The sequence below is a fragment of the Balearica regulorum genome, chromosome 3, assembly GCF_011004875.1.
Source record: "Balearica regulorum gibbericeps isolate bBalReg1 chromosome 3, bBalReg1.pri, whole genome shotgun sequence".
NCBI lineage: Eukaryota > Metazoa > Chordata > Aves > Gruiformes > Gruidae > Balearica > Balearica regulorum.
In genome coordinates, this window is record NC_046186.1 from 125609707 (window position 1) to 125632594 (window position 22888).

Genomic DNA, 22888 nt, shown 5'->3' on the forward strand with positions numbered 1-22888 from the left:
AGAGGCAGAGCAGCACTTTGTGTCGCCCTGCTTAAGAGACTGATTTTTATTGCGGGATTTATTCGGGGTCTTTGCTCCAGCATTTTTCTGTGGTAGGGAATGAATTAGCTGAGATGCATGGGGCAGACGTCGAGTTCACCCGGTTCCTCCGGGGATTCTCCACGTGGCCGCTGGCCTCAAGGCAGGACTCCACCGAAAAGCAGAATAACACCTTGCCGTTGGAGGGCTTGCCGCCAAACTCTGCAGCCAGGCACTTTGGAGGCTGCTCTTTCGCTGGAGAACCCACCCGTGTACGCGCAGAGGCTGGTTTCCAGCCCGCAGCCGGGCAGAGCTGCTGCGGACGAGCGGCCCCAGCGCTCCTTTGCCATCCAAAGCTGCCGTCTTCTTCCCTTCTCTTTTTATGGAGCAAGCAAGGCAACGAGCCGTCCTCTCAACTTCGGTAGGTCCTTGCAGGAGGCAAGAAAATTCTGTATTAGCTACAGCCCTGGGGAGGTTTCAAGGTGTGAATTATCCACCTCCCAGCAAATTCCCATCCCTCCACCCCTCAGATCCCCTGTAAGTCCCCCCCAGCCCCTCTAAGTTCCCCTTTCACGCCGTCTGCATTGAGATCAGCTGAAACAATCCCCAAAAAAGTTGTGGGTTTGTTTTTTTTTTTTTAATGAGAAACTCCCTTCCCTAATTATAATTGTAAAAACTGCAGTTTTAATAAAGGCTATTGACAGTCAAACAGTCAAGAAACGAACAGAAACCAGAAGCCCGGCTGCAGGAAAGCCACTCCGCCGTTACCCGGCGCGCCGCGTTCTGCCCGCAGCGTCCCGCGGATTGGCACAGCACCTCAGCCCGAAATACCTGCAGAAGAGCAGGTTGCTGCCGTGGCGGGGAACACATTCTGTGCGTCCATCCGTCTGTTCCCGGCTGGGAACGCGTCGGCTTCCTGGCCAGCTGCAGCAGGCTGCTGCTCCGTGTTTGTGGAACAATAGGGTCTCCCTCTGGTGGCAAATTCCGCCCGAGGTGTGCTGACATCGCAGGCAGCGATGGGGCTGCAGGACAGCAGCGTTGGCTTCCAGCCTGCCGCCCGGGCATCGCGCGGCCGCGCAGCCCTGGCTGGCTGGCTCTGGGGATGAAGGGGCTGGTGGCCCCACCGCCACTGGCCTCTGCCCGGGGAAGGGGGTTCCCCGGCGTGCCTCGGGCAGCGTCGCTGGCGTGAGCTTCGTGCGGAAGCCTCTGGATGACCGGGCACACGGTGCATCCCATCAGGCGATGCATCCCATCAGGCGATGCATCCCATCGTCGCATGAACGCAGCCCAGATGGTCTCAGCCCCGCCACTGAAGCCTGGCGGTCGGGTCCCCGGGTTCGGGACGCAGCACCTTGCCCACGTGCAGCACTCCTCCAGCTGCCTGCGCCCGGCAAGCGCTCGTGAAGGGGTGTCTGCCTTGGGGCTGTGGCGGATGCTAAGCATCGAGTTGTTGTTTGGGGTTTTGGCAGGTTCGTGGCAGTCTTGGAAGGGAACAACTCAGGCACTCGCACACCATCCCAGCAGAACACTAATTGAAAGGATCAGACCCTGCGCTACATCTCTGTCTGACCCCAGCGCTCGCGTCTCACTTGCCCCAGACGTCCGTCAGAGCCCCCGGCCCCGTCTCCACGGGATGCAGGAGCGCTGCCCCATCCTGCACGGGATGGGCGACGTAAGGCGTTGCAGCCGGGTCCCCACACAGCAGGGTGCTGCGAACCCACCCAGCTAACAGCAAATGCCAACGTGAGCATGGGGCACTGGGTGGCGGGGGGTTAGGGGGCATCCAGCCCTGAAGCACCCCAAGGGCCCGGGCTTTAGGAACCAGAAGGTGCTGCAGGGCTAGATGTGGCTAGCAGGACAGAACAGCCACCGACGGGACACGGCACAGCATTTTCAAGCTCTTTCAGCCTTTTCACAGTGGGCTGCCACCATGGTGGTGGGCATTCCAACTTACCTAGACGCCTCCGCAGCGCGAGAGCTCAGCGTGGGGTACCGGCTTCTCCCAGCTCCCCGGCAGAAGGGCTTTCTGGCAGCCCTATACCGAGGATAGGCTCGTGAGCAGTAAGCTTTCAGCATTGGGGATGCGAAAGGCTCCTCTGACCTCCCAGACCAGCAGAGTCTGAGCGAGACAGGGCTTGGGCTGTCCCCACGTTCCCCTCTTCCCTGGAGGGGTTGTATTTCCCCAGCTGCCGCGGTGCCGGGGTGGACAGAAAGGCTGTGCGTGCTGCGCTCCAGCTTTAAGGGTGTTGCTGTCAGTCATCTTTTCCAAAGCTGCTCTGCCACATACTCAAACGTAGCTTTAAATGGACAAACCTGGCAGGGGACTAGCCAGAGCTGTTAGTCATCCGTTTCAGGTGACTCGTCCATCCTCACATCCTTTGAAACGTAGTCAGTAACAGTTTGGCATCAGATCTCACCCCAGGACAGTACTCTCGCCTACTTAAAATTCCCTCCTTTCCCTCCCGTGCTTTGTAGTCGGTTGCAAAGACCAGCTCTAGCTGGAGGCTTCGCAGCAGCAGAGGCAAAACTGAACTTTGCCACCCCGAGGTTGCAGGCAAAATAATTTCCTGGGGTGGGATGTCAAATTTGGCATCCTTCCTCCTCCCTCCCTCCCTCCCTCCCTCCCACAAAGACACACTCTCTGCAAAAAGCCAGGCGTGTATTCTCCTGCCAGGATATTTCCTCCCTGCCCCGCTGTAGGACCTTCCCCTTCTCCAGACAATGAAGGGACCGAAGCCAATGGCAGCGGCTGGTGGAGCCAGGGAATGCAAAAGCCCAGTGGAGCCCGTCCTGAATGTTCCCCAGCCGGCTGGACAGGAGGGGGATAACAAACCCCCGTGGGCGGGCTGCGAGGGGCGGCCCTGCCACCAGCCCCCTGCTCGCCCGTGGCCAGGTGAGGTGGGTGGGAGCCAGCCCGGGGCTGGGGGGCGGCCGCCCACCTCCCTGCTCGTGCGTAGAGCTGGCCCGTAGCCCCATAGCATCAGGAGTCCCCCAGCGGGGCCACGGCCCTCCCGCTGCAGGAGACCCCCAAATCTGCACGTGCCATTAGGCATGGGGAGCACGGCTGCAACGTGCTCGCAGCAACACAGGGTCCCCGGGTGGGCAGGTGGGTGCACGAATCCAGCCTCGGCACAGAGCAATTCATCCCCGCCAAGCACCCCCAAGATCCCACCGGGTCTCTGCCACGCACAGGCAGCCCGCAGATGCTGGGGGACACCAGGAGAAGTGATGGTGCTCAGCCAGACCCTGAGGGAAGGAGGTCAGCGGCGTGCACCCACGGTAGTCACTTTTTATTAAGGTTTGTTATTATAAAAATATATCATAAAACGTCCATTTCCACCCTGGAGCAGAGGCACTGGAAGGCTCGGATGGAGCGGGCTCCATCGCTCAGCTGCTCTGGCTGCGGCGGGGGGAGGCCAGAAACCGGTCCCTGGAGGAAACGTGCTCCCTTGGGCTGGGACGGAGCCGGGGACGCTCCGAACGATGGCTGGGGACGGGGCCGTTCGCTGCCCTGCGTCCAACAGTCTTTGGGGACATGGGAAGGAGAAAGAAAAACTGAAAGCGAGGGGAAAAAACAAAAAGACAAAATAAAGAAGGGAGACTGAGTCTCTTCTGTCACTCCTTTCCAATGCGACGGAGGTAAAGCGTCCCTCTGGGCAGCGTGAATGAACATCCCGACCGTGCTCCCCTGCGCAGGGATTTGCCGTGGGAGGATGTCACCTCTCACCGCCCAGGCTGTCTCCTTGTCCCTGCAGGCACCTGCCAGAGTCGGTGGCACTTTGGGCACAGTTCGGTGGCACCTTGGGTTTGGTTACCGTTTGCAGGTGCTTATTCCAAGAGTCACTGTCTCTCGACTGCTGCTCCGCGGCTCTAGGAAGAGGAGGCTGGGATAGAGAGTCCGTGGATGGTATTTAGAGGGTCTGGAGATTTCCCCACAGGGCTGGCAGGTTTTCTGTCCACGACTGCAAGAAGGGTAGAGGGGGAAAAAAGAAAAAAAAAAAAAAAAAAAAAGACAACAACAAGGCAGTGGATTGACGGACTCCAAGCGCATTGCCGCAGCCGGGCACATCCCACGTCTGCATACGCACAGCTCCTCTTCCAACGGCTCCCCAAAAACGGCTCCGCCCCACCAGGCCCCCGCCTGCCTGCCCCCGGGAAAGCCACCCCCTCAGAAAGGGGCTGCCAGGCTCTGCGTATCAGACCTCCTCAGGGGAAACGGAGAGGAAGGGGGGGGGAGGCATCCCCCCAGGGACGGGGACAGACCCCCTCTGCCATTGCCGGGGATCTGGACCTGCCTGGGGAGGTGACCCAGACCCACCCCGGGCACTCTGTCAAAGCCTGCGGTTGGGGTGCCCCGGGGGGGGACTGTGCCACCGGAGGAGAGGAGCTGCACGCCGTGCCAGCCCTAGGGACGCTCCTGCTGAGCTTCTCGCCAGCCCCAGCCGGTCCCAGGCACAGCCTGGCCCCGGGAGCCATCCCGGTGCAGGGCCCGAGGCTGGGCCGGGCTCCCTGTACCCCCCTTCGGGGAGGGCGGGCAAAGCGTCCCGGGGCTGCCGTGGGGATAAGCGCGGAGATTTTTCCGGGGAAATAACGGCTGTGAAATCCGAAAAGGTCTGAACTGCAGGGCGAAACTTCCTGGATGAGTCTGTCTTTATTTTGTCTCTCTCTTTTTTTTTAATTTTTTTTTTATTTTTTGCCTTCTCTCCTTCCCTCTCCGCCCCTTTCCCCTCTCCCTCCCCCCCCCGCATCCTCTCCCCGGGCGATGCGGGAAGCGGCGAGCCCGGCCGATCGCCTCGGGGGTGCGGGGCTGCCAGCCCGCCCCGCCGGCCCCGCGGGTCCCCCCCGCTCGTCCCCCGCCACCTCGGGCCGGGGGGGAAGCCTTTTGCCGGATAATCCGATATTTGGCTTGTCCCAGATAAGCAGCGGAACCAGAAAACCGATCCGAATGAAATTAAAAAGAATAAAAGCTTTCGAAAGGGGGGGGGGGGGGGAGGGAAATTCCCCCCACAAAAAACCCGCAGAAACAAAACTCAACAAAACGTTTAAAGAAAGCCTGTGAGCCTTTCGGCAGGGACAGCTTGAAGACTAACAAGTCGGAAAACTCGGGCTCCGAGTCACTTAAATACACTAAATACGCACAGATAATCTTTCCTCCTTCGTTCGCTTTCTTTCCTTCTTCGTTCGTTTTCTTTCCTTCTTTCTGTCCTTCCTTTTTTCTTTCCTTCTATTCTTTTTCTTTCTCTTTGCCTTTCCTTTCTCTCCCTCGCTATCTCCCACTCTGTTTCTCTCAATTTTTTTTTTCAAATAAATGTTTACAATTATCTATTTTCACCCATTAATACTCGCAGTAACTCATCCTCGGGACAGCTGATGTTACAACTCACGGCAGGTTGCCGTAATTAGATAGAAACGGTAAAAGGTCGTATAAAAAAAAATTAACACACACCCCTCAAAAAAAAAAAAACAAACCACAACCAAAAACACAAAACCAAAACCCACCAACAATAAAGAAATAAGTGGGAAATTAATTGCAAATCTGAGAAAGAATAGACAGCCTAATACCACGAAAAAGGAGAAAGATATCGACGGGGATTTTATATCCGGAACAGATGAGTTGGGATTTTTAAAACGAAACCGCCTATCGAGGAAATAACGCTTTCATCGATTAACCGAAATAATTAGCAGGCGATAAAAGAAACGCCCCAATTAACAGCCTCCTAATTTACGTTCGGACCAAACGCGTGTGATTCTCACCGGGAGTTTATCTTTAAACACTCCCCACGGCGGGGGATTTATATCGCGAATAATCCCGAGTCGAGAGTCCTGCCTGTATCCCAAGGCTCCTCGGTAAGATGGATGCCGACAGCACCTCTTTGGGATCGCTGTTAATATTCGGAGGCTATTAACGGGGTCCTGCCCCGCCGCACCCCGCAAATTCCGCCGAGGAAGCTGTCTCGGGGGGGGGGGAAGGGGAGGATTCACCCTAAATCGTCCCGCTTCCCTCGGCGGTTTCCAGCGCACAGGAGCGCAAAAGGCGAGGGAAAATGATTTCCAGTTTGGAATTCCGATGTGCCGGCTGAGGCCGGGCCGGGGGGCTGGACAGAGACCCATCGAATGCTGCAGCGGGGGGCACCGGGGGGGGGGGGGTCAGAGCCCCCGGCGAGGGCCGGGGCTGCCCGAGGTGCGGGCAGCGGCGAGGCAAAGCCCGGGGACCGCAGCCGCCAGCCCGGTTGAGCCGGCGAGCGCCGGCCGGCAGCCTGACGGCCCTCATGGCGGGGCGGGGGGGGGGGGGGGGGGGAACGTTATGAATATTGAAAATATTCAGCGAGGTAACCTCTGCCTGAAGGTGGGGGGACCCTCACCGAGTCCCTCAGCCCCCCGCGTGCCTCTGCCGCTCGCCGAGCCGCCCCCACCGAGGCCCCGGAGGGGTCCGCAGCCGCCCCCCGGTACCCCCGCGGTGCCCCCCGGTACCCCCGCGGTGCCCCCCGCCGCCCGGCTCACCTTCCCTCCCGGGCTGCTTGAACGCCATCGCCGTGGCCAGGTCGCCGCCGTGCACCGCCACGCCGGGCCCGTGGTGGGCCAAGGGGCTGCCCTGCGGCTGCCAGGGGTGGCCCGGGGGGATGTAGCCGCCGGCCGGCCCGCCGTAGACGCCGTGCTGGTTGGAGGGGGGGTAGGCGCAGGCCGGGAGGAAGCTGCCCACCGAGGAGAGCCCCGGGGCGGGCTGGGGACAGGCACAAAGAGACACGTAGGGTACGCGGGGAAGCATCGCTGTGCGGGGCCGGGGGCACCGCCGGACTGCAGCGGGGGCTCGGAACAACCCGCCCGGCTCTGGGAGCGGGGGTTGCCCCCCTCGAGGAGGTGGGGGTCCGGCTGGCCGCGGCGGTGCGGAGCCCGGGCGGGGGGAGAATGGGAACAACGGGAAATCGCCCACCCACCCCCGCCTTGTCTCCTCCTGCCCCCCCTCCTTGTCCTCCTCTGCACACCCCCCCCCCCCTTGTCCCCTCCTGCGCCCCACAGCAGTTACCTGCGGGTACTTGATATCTCCTTCCATGGCAGCCTTGTCGATGCCGTTGACCGCCTGGGCCGGGGGGAAGGCCGTCCTGTTCACGCTGGGCCAGTCTTCCATTTTGGGGGGGTAGGCAGACCCCTCTGTGCCGGCCAGAGCCCCTGGGGAGGAGAGCGCGGCGGCTCCGTTACCGTCAGCCTTTCCCCCGGCCCGAGCAGGGTTTGTTCCCCGGAGCAGGGATTGGGGCGAAACGGGGGGAAAGCCCGGGCTGGGAAGTGCCTGTTCGTATAACCCTGATGGGCTGGGGGGGGGGAACAGATCCGCCTCGCCTCCCGCTCTCCGCCAGCATCCCGGGGACGCAGCCCGCTGCGGCCCGGGAAAGACTCGGTCCTGCCGGCCGAAATTAGCTGTGCCCTGGGTTGGTACCGCACCGGGGGGAGAGGCTGCGCCACCCCCCAACCCCCTGTCCCTCTGCCCGGCTCTCCTCGGCCCCCCCCCGTCACTTCCACGCTCCCGATAATTTAGGGGGCCCAATTTCTCTTCTGACGAAGGAGATTTATAAAAGTGACATCGGAATTTTAAAGATAAATGATTACACGGAGGGAAACGCATGCGGTTGATTTACTCGGGCTTTTGGCAGGATAAAAGGACTCGCTCCCCTCGCCCCGTCCTCCTCCCGCCCCCGGAGCCGGCGGGGCAGGCGGGCCGGGGCTCGGGGCTGCCGGTTCTCCCCTCTCCTCCCGCGGCTGCCCGGAGCCCCGGCCACAGCGGCCCCGCGACGCTCCTCGATTCCTCCTCCCCGCTTCGGTTTTTAACAAAACCGGGGCAATTTCGGGGGGGGGGGGGGGGGTGGGGGGGTGTCCGGAGAGCGCCGTGCCTGTTTGCCGAGGTGGCTTGCCGCCGCCTTTTTCCTCTCCCCTGGTTTATTTCCCCCCCCCCCCTTTTTACCCCCCTTCCATTTTTTTACCCCCCTTTGCAAAGGGAAATTCAAGGCTTCGAATTTGCGGTCGGCAATCTATCATCCCTACGAAAATATTTTCCACATTTTTCATAAAAAGTTCAAGATGTCTGAACCTCGCTGCATCTGGCCCCGCCGCCCCGTCCCGCTGGAGCGGCGTGCGGCCATCAAAATTTGTTTTTAAAAAAACAAACCAAATTAATGAAAAACCCAAACCGGACGGGGGGGCGAGGGGAGGGGTGGGGTGGGGGGGCCGAAAGAGCTGCTCGCCATTAGGGTGGCGATCCCTGCCCACGCTCCCCCCACGCGGGGCCCCGGCGGTACCCACCCGTCTGCTCCACGAAGGTGCGGATGCCCAGGATGTTGGTGACGGAGTGCGCCGAGGGCCAGGAGCGCGGCAGGCTGACGTGGGCCGCCGCCACGGCCGCGCCGGGGTGACCCCCCATCTTGGCGGCCGGGGGGGCCACGGGGCTGGGGTAGGGGTACTGGTAGATGTGGTTGTAGGGCAGGGCGGGCTGGGGGGGCGGCTGCTTCCCGCCGTCGTAGGGGCCGGGCTGGGAGAGGCTGCCGATTTTGTTGCGCAGGATGCGGCTGATGGAGCTGACCGAGGGCACGTTGTACTTGTCGCAGACGCCGTCCGCCAGCAGCCGGTCGCGGATCTCCCAGGCGAAGATGCCGGGGTCGCCCTGCTTGTAGTCTCGGATGTGCTTGACCACGTTGGGGGTGGTGACCCGCGGCTTGCTGCCGCCGATGGCCCCGGGCAGGATGGAGCCGGTCTCGTTGTAACGGGCCAGGATCTTGCTGACGCAGCCGTGCGAGACGCGGAGCTGGCGGCTGATGTCGCAGGGCCGGATCCCGAGCTGCGCCAGCTCCACGATCCGCAGCCGGATGGCGTTGGGCAGCGGCCGCCCGTTGACGAAGACGCCGCCCAGCTGGTTCACCTCCCCGTAGGTGTGCTCTGCGGCGGGCCGGGCAGCGCGTTACCGGCGGGCAGCGGCCGAGGGACGGACGGGGCCTCCGCACGTCCAGGCGGTAAGCGGGCGTGGGGCAGAAACGGGGGAAAACGAGGGAAGGAAAGGGAAGGAAAGGGAAGGAAAGGGAAGGAAAGGGAAGGAAAGGGAAGGAAAGGGAAGGAAAGGGAAGGAAAGGGAAGGAAAGGGAAGGAAAGGGAAGGAAAGGGAAGGAAAGGGAAGGAAAGGGAAGGAAAGGGAAGGAAAGGGAAGGAAAGGGAAGGAAAGGGAAGGAAAGGGAAGGAAAGGGAAGGAAAGGACAAAGAGAGAAAAAAGGACAAACAAAAGGCGAAGGGAGAAAAAAGGAGAAGCAAAAGGAAAACACAAAGCAACAGAAAAAAAAAAAGAAAAAGACGGGGGAAAAACAGAAACAACGAGAACGGGAGAAAGAACCGAAAGAAGAGAGCAGAGCGAAAGGGAAGGAAGGGAGAGGAGAGGACGGGGGTAGCCGAGAGCCTGCCCAGCCGGGCACGTCGTGCCGGACCCCCGCCCGCCGCCACGACGGCCCGGAGGGCCGCGCCGCAGCTCGGGCCGCAGCGACGGTGCCAAGGCCGGCGGGCGGGGGTCCGGCCCGGCGCCCCCTTCTCCCAATGTGTGTGTGTGTGTGTCCGTCCCCCCCCCCCCGCTCCCTCCGGGAAGCGACACCGCGGAGCCCGTCCCGGAGCCCTCCCCGCGGCCGCCCGCGCTTACCCATCGCCCGGCGCCGGCGGAACGCCGCTCCGCCCGGGGAGGGGGCACCGCCTGCCTGCCGCGCCGCAGCCCCGGCATAGGGGGCCCGGGGGGGGACGGTAGGGCGGGCCGGCTGGGCGGGAGCCGGCGGCGGGGGTGTCCTGGCGGCGCCGGGCCGGTTCCCCGCTCGCGGGGAGCCCCCGCCGCTACTTGGGATCAATTTGACGTGGGAAACACGTCAATCTCGGCCGTCACGGTGGAGGCGCCGCCGCGGGCCGCCCATTGGCTCCCGCGTCGCTCCTAAATGGCCGCGGCCGCCGCTCCCCGCCGCGGAGAGTGGGGGACGGGAGCGGGGGCGGCACCCTCCGCCCGCCCCCGCGGGGCCAACGCCCCGCCGCGGCCGCCGTTCCCCGCCCAGGGATGTTCACACCTTCCCCACGGGACGCCCCCACCCCCCCGGGCCCGTGGTAGGGATGCGGGAAGGCGGAGCTGGGTCCACAGTGGGGGTCCCCACGTCCCGTCCCGTCCCCCCCCCCCCGCAGCTCCTTGAGGCGGCACGGTTCCCCCGGCTCCCTCCCCGCGCTCGTTCCCACGCGGGACGCGGGACGCGGCCCCGGGCGCAGCACCGGCACCTGCCGCGGGGCCGGGACCCACGGGCGGGGATATCGCCAGGGGATCCGGGGCGGGGGGGGGGCTGGTGCTTTCGAGGGGGGAACCGCCGGCTGCCGGTGTGGCCCGGTGGCGAGGGGCCGCGCTCGGTAGCGGGGGTCTGCTGGGGGCCGGACGCCCTCCGCGCCTGGCTCCCCCTGCAAACCTGCTGCCGCCCACCCGCCATCGAAATCCACGGTTTTCTTACCCGAATACTAACGCACGAAGGCAGCCTCGTAAAACGTGGATGAGACGAGTGTTTGGAGGATTTTTGTAGGGGTTCCCCCCCCGCCCCCCCAAGAAAGGTCAATGGGAAGATCGTGAGTTTTTCTCCGCAAACGACTGAAATTGGGGGGGGGGGGGGGGAGTGGAGAGGGGAAAACCGCCTCGCAGCCGGCCGCGGGTATCGCCTTTGCAGCCGCATCGAAAACCCGCTCCTCCTCGGGTTTTAAATTGGGGGTGCTGGGCGGAGGGGAGGGCAGCGGCGCCGGGCAGCAGCGGGCGGGCAGCGCCCACCGCCCCGGGGTCCGGCCTCCGCGCAGGCAGCGCGGGCAGCGGCGGGCAGGAGAGGCAAACGGCGTCTGCTGCCAGGGCACGGCACCCCTGCGGGGACGTGCAGGGGGAGAACCCCCCACGCGGTGCCCACCCGGCCGCCCGCTCCTCTCCCCCCTCGCCCCCCGCCACCCGTGGGATGAAACCCCTGCGCGCCCGCCGGGGTCGGGGCAGACGGTGCCTCCGGAGCGTTGGAAATCTGTCGTCGGGAAAAGAGAGCGGATCGATTAAAAAGCAGCGGAGAATCGTAAAAGGATGGGCGCCTCGTGTTTGCCTGCCTTCCCCCCGGTCCCCCCGGCTGCGGACCCCGGGGAAGCGCCGTGGCGATGAGTTTGCCGTCCTCAGCCTCCGGCGGAGCGGGGCGGGAGCGGCCGCCGGCAGCCTGCGGGAAGGAGGCAATCGAAAGGCGGCCGAGGAAACCAGGTGTCTTTCTCCCTGTCCTGGTAATCCAACGGAACGATTTTTTCGGGGCGTGTGGGGGTCCCCTCCCACCCGCGGAAGAGCCTTTTCCCGCGGGGGCCGTGCCCAGCCCGCAGCCGCGGTCGCCCTTCGCCGCCACCCGCCCGGGGCCGCGGAGAGTTGCCCCCAGCCGGGATGAGGGAGAGGCCTGCCGGGTTAACGCCGGGCAGGGGCTCCTGAAGCCCCCCGGCCCCCCCCCCCCCTCCTCCTCCTCCCCGGTTGCTCGCTGCTCGGAGGAGCCCCGGCGCAGGAGCATCCCCGGGCGGCCCGACGGCGCGGCGGGCCCGGCTCGCAGCGCTCCCGGGACAGCAGCCCGGGGGCCGGGGAGCCCCTGCCCGGGCCCGCCCGAGCCCACCCGCCCCTCCTCGGCTCAGGCAATCTTTTGTCTCCCTCTGTTGGGAAGCGCGGAGAAATCCGCCGGCTGCGGGCCGGGCCCGCGGTGAGGGGCGGAGGGGAGGGCAGGGGCCGTGGGAGCCGTGGGAGCCGTGGGAGCCGTGGGCCCGGGGTGCTGGGCTGGGACGGCTCGGGCAAAGCCGCGGAGCAGCAGCATGGGCCGTGCGGGCTCCGGCGCTGAGCTCCCCACCGCGCCCGCGGTAATTAACGAACGCGCGTGGCTGCGCCGCCTGAAGCCCCGCGTGCTCGGCCCCACGCAGCCGCACGGCCCCGCGCACACGCGGTGTACGAGTGTGCCCGCGGTTTGTGCGCGCTCGTTCTCCTCCCGGGGGGGGCTCTTACCGTGATGCTCACGCCCACGCACACCCGTGATCGCAGCCCTGCTCCGTGGGGATGAGGTGACCGGGGGGGGTGTGTGTGTGCTGTGTGCGTTCCCTCGGAGTTTTAAAAACTAAAATCCACCCATCCTGAAGCAGAAACAACCCCCCGGCCAGCCCCTCCGCCGGGCACCTGCCGCGGGAGAGCATCGCGCACGGCGTGCAGCTCCCCGCATCCCCCCCGCATCCCCCCCGCATCCCCCCGTGCCTCTTCCCCGCTCCCGCCGGGCCCCCGGGGACGGGGTCAGGGGCTGCCCCGGTGGTCTCTGTCTCTGCAGGCTTTGAGCCAGAAAGCACCGGGAAATTTCGGACTCGTTAGAGGGGTCGGGAGACGTGTCCGTGGGGCTGCGCGGCTGCCTTGTACCGGAGGGAGAGTGTCCTGCCCGGCCCGGCCGGGTGCAGGCGGGCGTGCGTGGAAATAGCGGGGAAAGAAGGGAAGAAGGAGAAGAAAAGGAGAAGAAAACGAAGAGGGGAAATGAGAAGAAAAGAAAGAAGAAGGTAAAAGAATAATATAAAGAAAACGAAGAAAGAAGAAGGCGGAAAGTAAGAATGAAAAGAAAACGAAGAAGGACAAGAAGAAGAAGGGAAAGAGGTAGGAGAAGGAAAATAAAAAAGGAAAAGGGACGAAGAAAGGGCAGGGGGCTTCCTCCTCCCCCCCGGAAGGGAAACGAGACTCCGCGGGCCAGGGCCGGCCCCAGGGGCAGCGCAGCCGAGCCGAGCCGGGCCGAGCCGGGCCGGGCCGGGCCCCCCCACCGCCGGGGAGCCGCTGTCCCGCTGGTGCCGCCAGCCCGGCTCCCCAAGGGCCCCAGGAGGGACTCAATAAAGTGCCCCAGTGCCCTGCGCCGTGCTCGGCTCCCTAGGGAGAGCTGGGGGCAGCACCTGCGGGCTGCCCCCCCCAAACCCGCTGCCCCCCGGCGCCCAGCCCTTCCGGCCCGCCCCCCCGACCTCGCTCCGAGATGGTTTTCATTTGCTCCGGGTCCTTTTTTGTTTTTTTTTTTTTAATTTTCCCCTTCCACCCCTTTTCTCCACTCCTCTCCCGGCCCTCTCGGTTTATCCGCGCTCCCTCCCGCCTCCGGTTTTGCTGTAGCGTCGTGAGCTCACGGTCCGGCGCGGAAAATATTAGGCTGGGGGTACAGCTCTGCGTGGGGAGGGAAGTCCCTGTGTGCCCCCCCGGGTGAGGGACAGGCTGCCCCGGCCGAGCAACCCTCCCTTAGAGCGGGGGCAGCGGTTCCCAGGAGCACCCTGCTCCTCGGCTCAGAAACTGATAAATACTTTTTCCTTTTTTTTTTTTTTTTCCCCCTCCCCCTTAAATTTTCTTTTCTTGCTACTGCTGTGATGAAAAGCTCCAAAAAAAAAAAAAAAAAAAATCCTCTAACCATATTTGCAAAAGCTGCTGGACATTTGTGTGTATTTTTACGCCGTGCCTTCCGAGGAGCTGAGCTTCGTGTGACAGACGCACGATTTTGCATTGTGAGTTTTGCGGAATAAAAATACGTATCAGCAGCGAAGCAGGTAGCTCTGAAAGCTTTTTAAAATTTTCAACAGAAATATCCAGAATATTGCTCTTCTGCGGGAGCTGTCAACTAGTGCAGGTAAAAGTAGGGGTGCCCGTGTGTTTCCCCGTTATTTATTCTGTACTCATTAATGATTCAGAAATGCCGTGCCTCTTAGAGAGGATATTTAGTTTAGTCATGGTCATGGAGCTCACTTTCTGTCACAATCAATCAAAATTGGAAAATCCTATTGCAGCGGGTTCAAAACGAGCGCCCGTTCACCAAAGGCACGCTGCGAAGCATAAGGTTTCTCCCTTGCAAAGTGGAGTGCAATATTATCTGGGTGCCTGTGCATGTGCTTTCTGTGTCAGAAGGATCACAAAATTACTTCTGACAATTTTTTTGCTTGAGTGTTTTGACACTGGCTAAATACAGAGAGTCGAACAATCCCTCTGCCATAACAAAAACCGCCTTCTGTTTTCTGAAGAAAAGGCTTTGAGAGCTCAAAAAATAAAATCATTCTTCAAAGCTTAATGTGCTGTCTGAGCCATTTTGTTTAATCGTATATTTCAGTCTGGTAAAGGCCACAGGTTGAGTAATTAACAATAACTTGGTTTCATTTGTCAAAAGCAATTTAGCCATATGAAATATACCCTACTGCAAGCCAGAAGGCTCCACAATTCCACATGGAGGGGAAAAAAAAATTAAAAAAAAAAATACCAAAACCTTTTAGGTTGGGATTTTCTTTCCTAAAGACTAAATTTTTGGTCACAGATTGTTGATGTGAAAATGACAGCAGGATCCTGGATCCTTAATAAATTCTATCTGGTTCTTGTGTAAAACATTGTCGATCTGAAGGCAATACAGGTAATTTGAAATTAGTGCCATTGCTTAAATAACCAGCGGTGGATATGTCCCACCTTTCTTTTTTACTGACAGTATGATTATTTTCTTCTCCTTTTCTGCCCGGGAACCGTTTCAGATCACCGCGTGTGGATGTGAACTCTCTTTTAACGCCCCGAGAAGCACGCGGGCAGCGGGAGGGGGTTTTTTTAGCTACCGTCTGAATGCGTCTCCCACCAGCTGCAGAGGTGCACAGTCGCAGGCCGTCGCCTTAGCTTGCGACGTATTGAAATTTTAAAAATACGGAGCAATTTGAGAACGATATGAAAGAAGCCCGGCCGTTCCTGGCAGGCAGGGCTGTGGGTAGAAGCGGGCGAGCGGGACGGGGGCTGCCTGCTCTGCCTGGCCGTGTCTCAAAGGAGGGGGGCGAACCGAAGCCTCTTCCTTGCAAAGGCTTAATACTGCGAGCGAGACATCTGCCAGGCGTATGGAGGGGTTCTGGCTCGCAGGAACGGCTTCATGAACCGGCAGGGTCGGTGCTGAAATTCAGTCCAGCTGCCTGGGGACGGAGGAGCCTGGACTGCCCCGGCTGCTCGCTGCACGGGGGGAGGCTGCAGCAGCGGGGGGCTCCGAGGACGGGAGCGAAGCGCCATCGCATCGCAGCCCGGCACCTCCAGGCTGCCTTCCCAGCAGAGGAGTTTGGGGAGGATGAAAGCAAGCACCCACCCTTTAAAAAACAGGTATGAAACCCTAGTTGTGCAGAGGACAGCACTGCCCTCCCCGCGGTCTCACACTGCTGGCCACAGCGGCGTGACACAGGGAGGGGGGGCAAAAATCCCGAGACCAGCAGCTGAGCGTTCTCTTTTTCTGGCTTCATCAGGGCTTAGGTTCAAACCATCGCGGAAGCCGCGCTCCGGCACGTAAAGCCTTTGCGTGGGCTCTGGGCAGGTGCCGTATCTGCTCACAGGAGGTGAGTTCGTCCCCGGTGTGTACGGCAGCGCCTGCCCTGCTTCGGTGGGTAGGACACGGGGTGCTGTGCCACAGCCACGCTGGCTGCAGGCCAGGAGGCAGACACGTGTCCTTCACGGGGGAATTCAGAGCCGAGGGTGTCGCACAGCTTTTCAGTTTCCTCGGTTTGCTGAGCCCATTCCAAAAAGGCACCTTTCACCTTCCGGGCATCCAGGTCCTTTCCTTCCGTCGCGTCTCTGGGAGTGCCGACGACACCGTCCGCACAGCCCCCTCCCGCGCTCTTCCCGGGGCGAGAGCAAACATCCATCCCTCTCCTGCGAGTGCTCATCCAGCCCCAGCGCCACGCGGCACTGCGAAACCACAGTCCTTGTGATCTGGTGGGAGCTGTAGGTGCTGTGAGAGACGACCAGCACCTTCTCGGATGGAGCCCTTGTCTCCTGGCTGGCCAGCTGCCCCCGAGACCCCTGGAGTCAGCATCTGCGCCTCTGTTCACTGGTGAACATTTCTTTGGTCCTGCAGTGCATTGAGAGAGAAACAACAACAACAAAAAAAACCCCAAATATTTTCCTTTAGACTGAGCTCTTGCTTAATGTTAAGCTCATATGGAAGTCTTTGCCCGAGTGTAAATCTCTGCAAAATCAGCTGATTAGCTTACGCCCAACTTTGCAAACAAATGCCGCACGTGCTCGCCGACAGAAGGGATGAAGGGCTGCTAAACCTATTCCTTTGTTTTCTTGTTGAAATGGTTTTCTCATGACCGTAATGAAGTGGGAAGGCCGCACACTTGGCAAAGAAGAGGATGTTAAGTTGCGCTGGTGGAAAAACACATCGCGTAGACTGAAACAGCACCGGCTCGGCTTGTTGCATTTGGCACCGTGCGTACGGAGAGCGGCGGCACGCTGAACGGCGTGCACGTGGCCCCAGGGGAAGAGCAGGGAATCTTCTCCTCGTGGAAAATATTTCGGATGAGATTTGGCTACCTCTACTCGTGCTAAAGTCAGCCATGCTTTATGGCACGCATCCACCCAGCACATCGCGCCCCGGCTCTCGGAGATGGTCCTCCATCGGTTTTGTGCGGGATCTTCTCATCCCTAGGGAGTCCTGGAGAAGGACCACAGTGGGGGGGAAAAGGAAGGGATGTAACATCAGGGTGACCTGAGCCAACGGTTTGGAAGAAAGGCAAGATAAAGAATCCATCCCGACCTTACAGAGGAAGAACCTGCCCTGCCTTTCGGACAGCAATGGGCTCCCCAAACCTGAAGACGAGGTCCCACCTGCGGCCAGGCTCTCCTCCTGCTGCGAGAGTCTGCGGCCAGCCGAGGGGCGGCTGATCCCAACAGCACCAGGGCAGCTTTGGGGGGGCAACCCTGGCCCCGACCTCCCGTGTCACCCGCCCCAGCAGGTGACGTGCCTCGCAGGCGTGCGACAGAAGGCGGCACCGTCCCGAGCCCTTCGCCTCGTGCATTTTGCTCGGTGCCTGGCTCGGCCTTAGGGGTGGTGAAGGATGCAACAGGTTAAATTTTATGGAGCTGGGCTATGAATATAACGTATCTTCTGCAGCTCTTTATGACCCGGTGCCACACTTCACAGCTCTTAACAAGGGCGCTGTATGAGGTATGCGCTCAGCGTGTTGTTCCAGCAAGCCGAGAGCTGTGTTTCACGGTGGTGTACCAAAGCATTTCACGGAGTTCAGAGCCATTTAGTGGCAGGTAAACTCTTTTCAGGGATCATTTCACAGCAGAAACTTGTATCAATATGAAAACGCACCGAGGTAGCAAGGCAAGAGCGAGGTGAGCAGCAGAGAACATTATAACCATCATAAAGACTCTGAATAATCATCACAGAACTGTGTTTACTTCTCCCTGTATGTGGCACGGGGGATATAAAATGGGATTTACAGCACGTAAAGCTGTGAAGAGCTGCCTTGTCCATTCTAGCTGGCTGCTCCAGCCCCGAAGCACCTCGTTAGGGACTGCTCCGGCGATGCTCCCTTTGCTTCCCACTCCCGCCTGCACACGCTGGCAGCGCCCTCCTCGCACAAGGCCCTCAGAATTAAAGATATGGGGCGGGGGTGAAATACCTTATCCTTGCTGTCCTGGAAACTGAGCAAAGACTAAGAGCACTGTGAGCAGCAGCCCGCCGTGCATGAAGGCACAGCCCTTCCTCCTCCTCCTCCTCCCATGGGCGCAGCAGCTAAACCCTGCAGTTCACCCCGCAGAGCTGCGGGGCCGATGCACCCGCGGACCTGTAGCGTTTGCTTCAGGCAAATTCAATATTGCCAGCTCCTAGAGCCGCTTTGCCAGGTTTGCCCAGATTCTCCTTCCCCGCTGCCTGGCCACAGCAATGCACCACGACCTGGGCACGAAGCTCTCGGGGGCAGCGGGATGTTTCTCAAGGCTTCGTCTCAGCCAGGAGCTCTCCAGCAGGTCCTTCGGTGCAGCTCCCACACCAAAACCATGGCATGGCCCGCGGGAGGAGCTGCGGGCGATGGCCGGGAGGGAAACCCAAACCCTCTGACGGGAGGAAAGCGATTGCTCCGTTCCCCTTGTCTCCTTGAATCTACAGGGCTGGCAAGAGACGATGAGAATAAATCAAAAAACATTAGTTATTTATGTCCCTATAAATTGTTTTCACTGAAGTCTTTCTCCTGGAAAAAAAAAGTCCTTTCAGGAAAATGGGTCTGTTTTTTGCAGGGGCCTGGGGTTGAGTGGCAATGTTTTCAGATGCAAAAGATGGGTTTCTGGCAGTGGTTTCTTGACAGATAAGAGAAAATGACTAGTCCTGTACGTCTGGAAAAGTTTTATTTTCATTTCAGGGAAAAGCCAAGACATTTTTTTGATCTCTCTGGTTTGAGTTTGATGGGAAATGCTCTGTTAGTTTGCTTTGAAAGAAGGGAAACCACCCCCAAACTCCTAGCTTGCTTCAGTTCAGTTTTTTTCCTGCAAAACAGACACAACATTTTGCAGTAAGCTCCTGTAAAAAATATATTCGTGGCACCGGTCTGCAGCTGTGAGGGCATATGGAGTGGGACAAGAGCTGCTGAATAACACGATCGTGTTTTCCCAGCCACTTCTTCAAACCAGGACCCCGCTTCCAATCGTGCCCTGAAACCCTCCATCCCCTCCTGGCCCCTCCTCACCTCTGCCTCCATGTCCGTCCCTGCCCGGCAGAACCCCAGCCCAGACCTGGTTCCGCTGCCGCGTGTTGGGATATAGTTAATACGGACGGCATTTGACATCAGCTCTCATGCGAGGCTCGTTGCGGCAGGTCGGATCGAAGATGCCTAGCCCCCTGTCAGCAGAAATGGGCGTAGGAAGACCCTTCCTTGCTCCGTACCCTCCCAAGCAAGCTCCAGAACAGAGGGACAGGCTGGGTTTTGTGCATAACACGCCAATGGGTTTAACCTACGTAAAGCTGTCTAGTTCTATGAGCGCCGGTGGGCAGGGGGCACCTGGGAGATGAAAGCAGACCCGAGCAGGAGCTGATGGGGACTTGCAGTAATTTCATCGTGCGGGAAGCCAGGCACCTTCCAGAGAGCCTGTACGGACCTGGCAGCGCCTTCTTTCTGTTGAACCTGCGCCCATGATACCAGCTCCTGAAGATTTTAAAGAACAAATTAAACACGTTGTACGTTACGTGAATGCTGCTGCTGCCGCTTGCCGGTAGTTTTCCCGGCGCGGCGGCGGCAGGAAGGAAGGAGCGGCGAGCGTTGGAACGGGAACCTCTGCATCATGGGCTGCCACCGTCGGGATGGGGACCGCGGACCGCAAACAGAGCGGCTCCTTTCTGGAATTGCCCCTCTAAATCAAACGCGGCTCCTGTAGGGAAAGCGTACGGGTTGTTTGAGTTATTGTGTGTTATGGGACGTAGGCAATGCTAGAAGGAACAGCAGTACAGCCGTTTGCCGGTCCCCAATCCAGCCTGAGCAGCTCCGCTCTCCACGTTAAGATTTATTTGCGCAGTACGTATCGTCCCGTATTCCGGCACAAACCTTATTTCCCTCTGTGTGCTCCCTCTGCCTTTGTTCGTTGCCTCCTTCTCCAACAAGGATTTAGGGGGGTTAGCAGCGCCCCAGCCTTGCTGCCCCCGGCCCCCAGGCCGCGTGCCGGGTGCCAAATCCTGCCCTCTCCTCCCCACCCCAAGGAACCGGGCAGTGCCGGCGCAGAGCGGGGGTCCCCCTCAGCCCGGGGCCGGGCGAGCGAGATCCTCGTGGATGGCCGGGCCAGTAATTCGGGTAAAATGTGAATGAAACAATGTAAGAGGAAAATGTAAGTACAATTTGTAAAGGCTGCACACAAACAATGCTTCCTGCTATTAATTCAAAGGCATCAATAGCTGAGTGCTTTCAGGGCACAGTATCTATTCTGTTTTCCATTTATATGCTAGAATTGTGGTAGATGTCAGGAGAATTTAATACACATGATGTAGGCATATGAATAAGCTGGATCCTTTTCTGGGAACAAGTATTCATAAGTCTCCATGTGGTTCCACATCTACAAAGACATGGGTATTTATTTCATGAGATCTGGACTCCATTTCAGGCAAGAAAAATCCCACTAAAGCCAATGGGGAATCTTTCTGTTCACGTCAATGGATCTCAGAGCCCCGATTCAGGAATGCACTTAAAACACATGCTTAACTTTAAAGCCAGGCTTAAGTCTCACTGAAGTCCATTAGATGTAAGCGTATGCTTTTGCTGAAAGATGAGGAATTTAAACAAGCATTTATGTGCTTACCTGAATCAGAGCTTGGCTCGCGCTCGCAGCAGCGCAAAGCTGAGGCTCGTAAAAGCAATACTACAGAAATAGCACACATTTGAAGTTTTACGGGTCCGGGTTGTCGGTCTGCGTTATCTGGCCAGCGCGGGGGGGAAAGGCTCTTTTGCACACGAAGGCAGGGTTCGGCACGCGTTTGCGTCTGCTCCGATTCCCCAGAGTTGTCTGGGTAATCGCCGCCGATTTGCACGGCCAGCAGCCGGGGCGGTTTTTGGGGAGGCTGCTCTGCCCTGCCCTCCTCAGCCATCCCGGGAGCGAGCGGAGCTGCCGCCACAGCCCCCAGCCGCCCTTCTCTTCCCTTTAGGGCTCGTCCGTGCTTTTCCAGCAGAAAAAGGCAATTTGTCCAAATGGGTGCGCTCCCTCACAAAACGACGGCGTTTTTGGGAAGCAGGGCCTGCTGACCCGTGGCCGAGCACAGACCCCCACACACACACTCGTACCGGCGCCGCCCCATCGCTTCAGAGAGAGAGAGACGCCTCTGTCTTCCCCCAACTCAGATTCAGTCCTTGCCGGTGTGAAAGCACCGGTTCCTCCCCAAAATCCTTCCTCGGAAGCAGCCTGGCTTTGCCCTGGGGGCTGGAGGAAGCCCCAGCAGGTGCCGCAGCCCCCCCCCAAGGGTAACGGTCTGGGTTATTGCCCTCCCCGTGCACACCGTATCATTTTGGGCAAGAAAGCGCGAGTCCTACGGGAGCCCGATGGCTTCGCCTCCCCCCTCGGGTACGAGCCGCTGCCGGCGGGCACCTTACCGACAGCAGGTACCATCAGCAGGTTAACGACGAGTCTCCAGCTCGGGCGGGGAGAGCCGCGGAATCCCTGGAATAGCTGCGGGGCGGGACGGGGGCACTGGGAAACCCTCTGGAGAGACGGACATCACCTCGTCCACCTTTGCCGTGGATTTATTTTCCCTCTCCCAAGCCCTCGCTCTGGCTTTCTGCAACCTGCAGCTGAGTGAGTGACCTGCTCTGGGCTCCAAGGCTCAGCATCTGCAGTGATTAATTTCCTCAGGATTCAGTTCCTCTGATTTAAAACAACAGATAATGGCTAATAAGGGGAAACATCCCTATCATAAACACTGCTTTGGCATTTACCATTTGAAATAATTTATATTCTCTGGTCTAGTGGGTTTGTATCACCAGCCTTAATGACTGTTTCTGTTTAATTTTCAGATGCTTAATTGCAGTAGAACACTTCAACACCATTAAATTAAAACAAGCTACCAGCTTTTCCTTGCCTATGCTGCTGGCCTGGCTCCAAGTGACATTTAAAGCAGATGTTTTATTCCCGCCACACAGGCTGCTCGCTTACGAACAAAAAGTGTGTGCGCACGTCGGGGCGGGAGGGGTACGTAAAGCCACCAACGTGGGAGCGTTAAAAACAACTTCCAGGCGGAGGAGAATCGGGGTGAGGCTCGGTAGCCGCGACTGCTTTCCCTTCCTCGGAGCAGAGCTGCGGCACCTGGCCGTGCCGACGGCCGAGCGAAGGGTTTGGGGGCACGGAAGGACCCCAAAATGGGAGCAGACCCTGGAGAGGAGCCGCCAGCCCCCCACCTTGGCAGACCCCTCCGGCCCGACACGAGCTCTGCGGGGGTTTCGCTGGAAAAGATCCTGTTAAGGGGCTTTATCTCGGGCAATTTCACGTCTTTGAGCAAATTTTCCAATGTGGAAGTACTTTGGGTTTCAGGTACCTATTAAAAAGGAGTAAGAGGAAATGGAGTTCCTCTATAAGTTAATATTCCTTGGTAATGGATGTTTAGAGTTAGTATGTGTCTTTACAACATCATTCATAGGGGTATTGTTTGCTTCTGACAGTTTTTCTTTTAAGATTAATGTGCTTATGAAAACCTTGTGCACTGCTCCATGAGGCAAGCTTGAAATCCATCAGCAATACCATCGCCATGACACAATGCTGGGAGAGCAAAGCAAATGACAAACAGAATCTGGTTTTTCAGAGACCAGTGTGTGTTGAAGAGAAATGATCTGAGGCAAAATTTGGCCTCTCTCCAGCCACCCTTCCTGTTCTGCTGTTGGCACTACCAGAGCAGAGGGAGAGAGTAAAAATACATGCGAGGGAGTGAAAGAAAACACAATTAATTGGGGGGAAAAAATAACTCGAACCTGCTAGTGTTTGGTCTCTTTTTAGCAAACAAGCATATGGAAAATCCATATAAAGTTTAAAGACTATTTCAGCCAAACACGCTTGTTATACATATAAATAATTTCATCAGAGATCAGCGGAAACAATGCAATTAGAGGCGAGTTGCATTTAGCATGTTGGGATTGCATCCAGTTGACGTGCATCCTTGTGAAAATTCAAACATCATGGACCAAACTCTCAGCTACTCTCAACTGCCAAAGCTGTGTTGATTTTTTTTTTTTTTTCATGGGTTTTTTTTAATGTTTGCTCACCCAAACCCTGATTAGACAAGACAAGGGTCTGGCCTGGCTGCTGCAGGAGACAAAGCAGCGTGCAGCAGGAACGCGCTGGGTTAAGCGTTACACGCTGCAGTTGGAGGCAGGGGACCCGAGAGCCTCGCGGGAGACACCGAACCATCGCTGGCAGGGATGGATGGTGGGACTCGGCCCGCCCTAGCAGGGACCTGCAGGAGGAGGGGGGCTGATGTGCTGCTCCATGGGGCCGTGCCCTCCCCCCCCGACCATCCGGAGGCTCTGCAGAAAATTGGGTGAAAATAGGTGACATTTGGAGGAAGAGAGAAAGTTA

The 22888-nt window shown here is 59.1% G+C and overlaps 1 protein-coding gene across 1 annotated transcript; it reads right to left on the reverse strand.

The window, feature by feature from the left end:
- Positions 1–3791: 3791 nt before the first annotated feature.
- PAX1 (paired box 1) lies at positions 3792–10496 on the reverse strand. The gene is made up of 5 exons (XM_075750023.1): positions 10316–10496; positions 8311–8940; positions 7043–7185; positions 6520–6739; positions 3792–3980 (listed from the first exon to the last, which is right to left on the reverse strand). The coding sequence occupies exons 1-5, from the start codon at positions 10494–10496 to the stop codon at positions 3889–3891; spliced, it is 1266 nt and encodes a 421-aa protein (XP_075606138.1). The 3' UTR covers positions 3792–3888.
- Positions 10497–22888: the final 12392 nt, after the last annotated feature.

Bases quoted from the DNA above. Each gene is read 5' to 3' on its own strand.
- PAX1 (XM_075750023.1), bottom strand. From the start codon at position 10,496: ATGGCGGGTGGGCGGCAGCAGGTTTGCAGGGGGAGCCAGGCGCGGAGG. The intron at 8,941-10,315 runs GTGGGTCCCGGC...GGCCCGCCGCAG, and splicing joins CCCTGGCGATATCCCCGCCC to AGCACACCTACGGGGAGGTG. The intron at 7,186-8,310 runs GTGGGTACCGCC...TCTCCTCCCCAG, and splicing joins CACCTTCGTGGAGCAGACGG to GGGCTCTGGCCGGCACAGAG.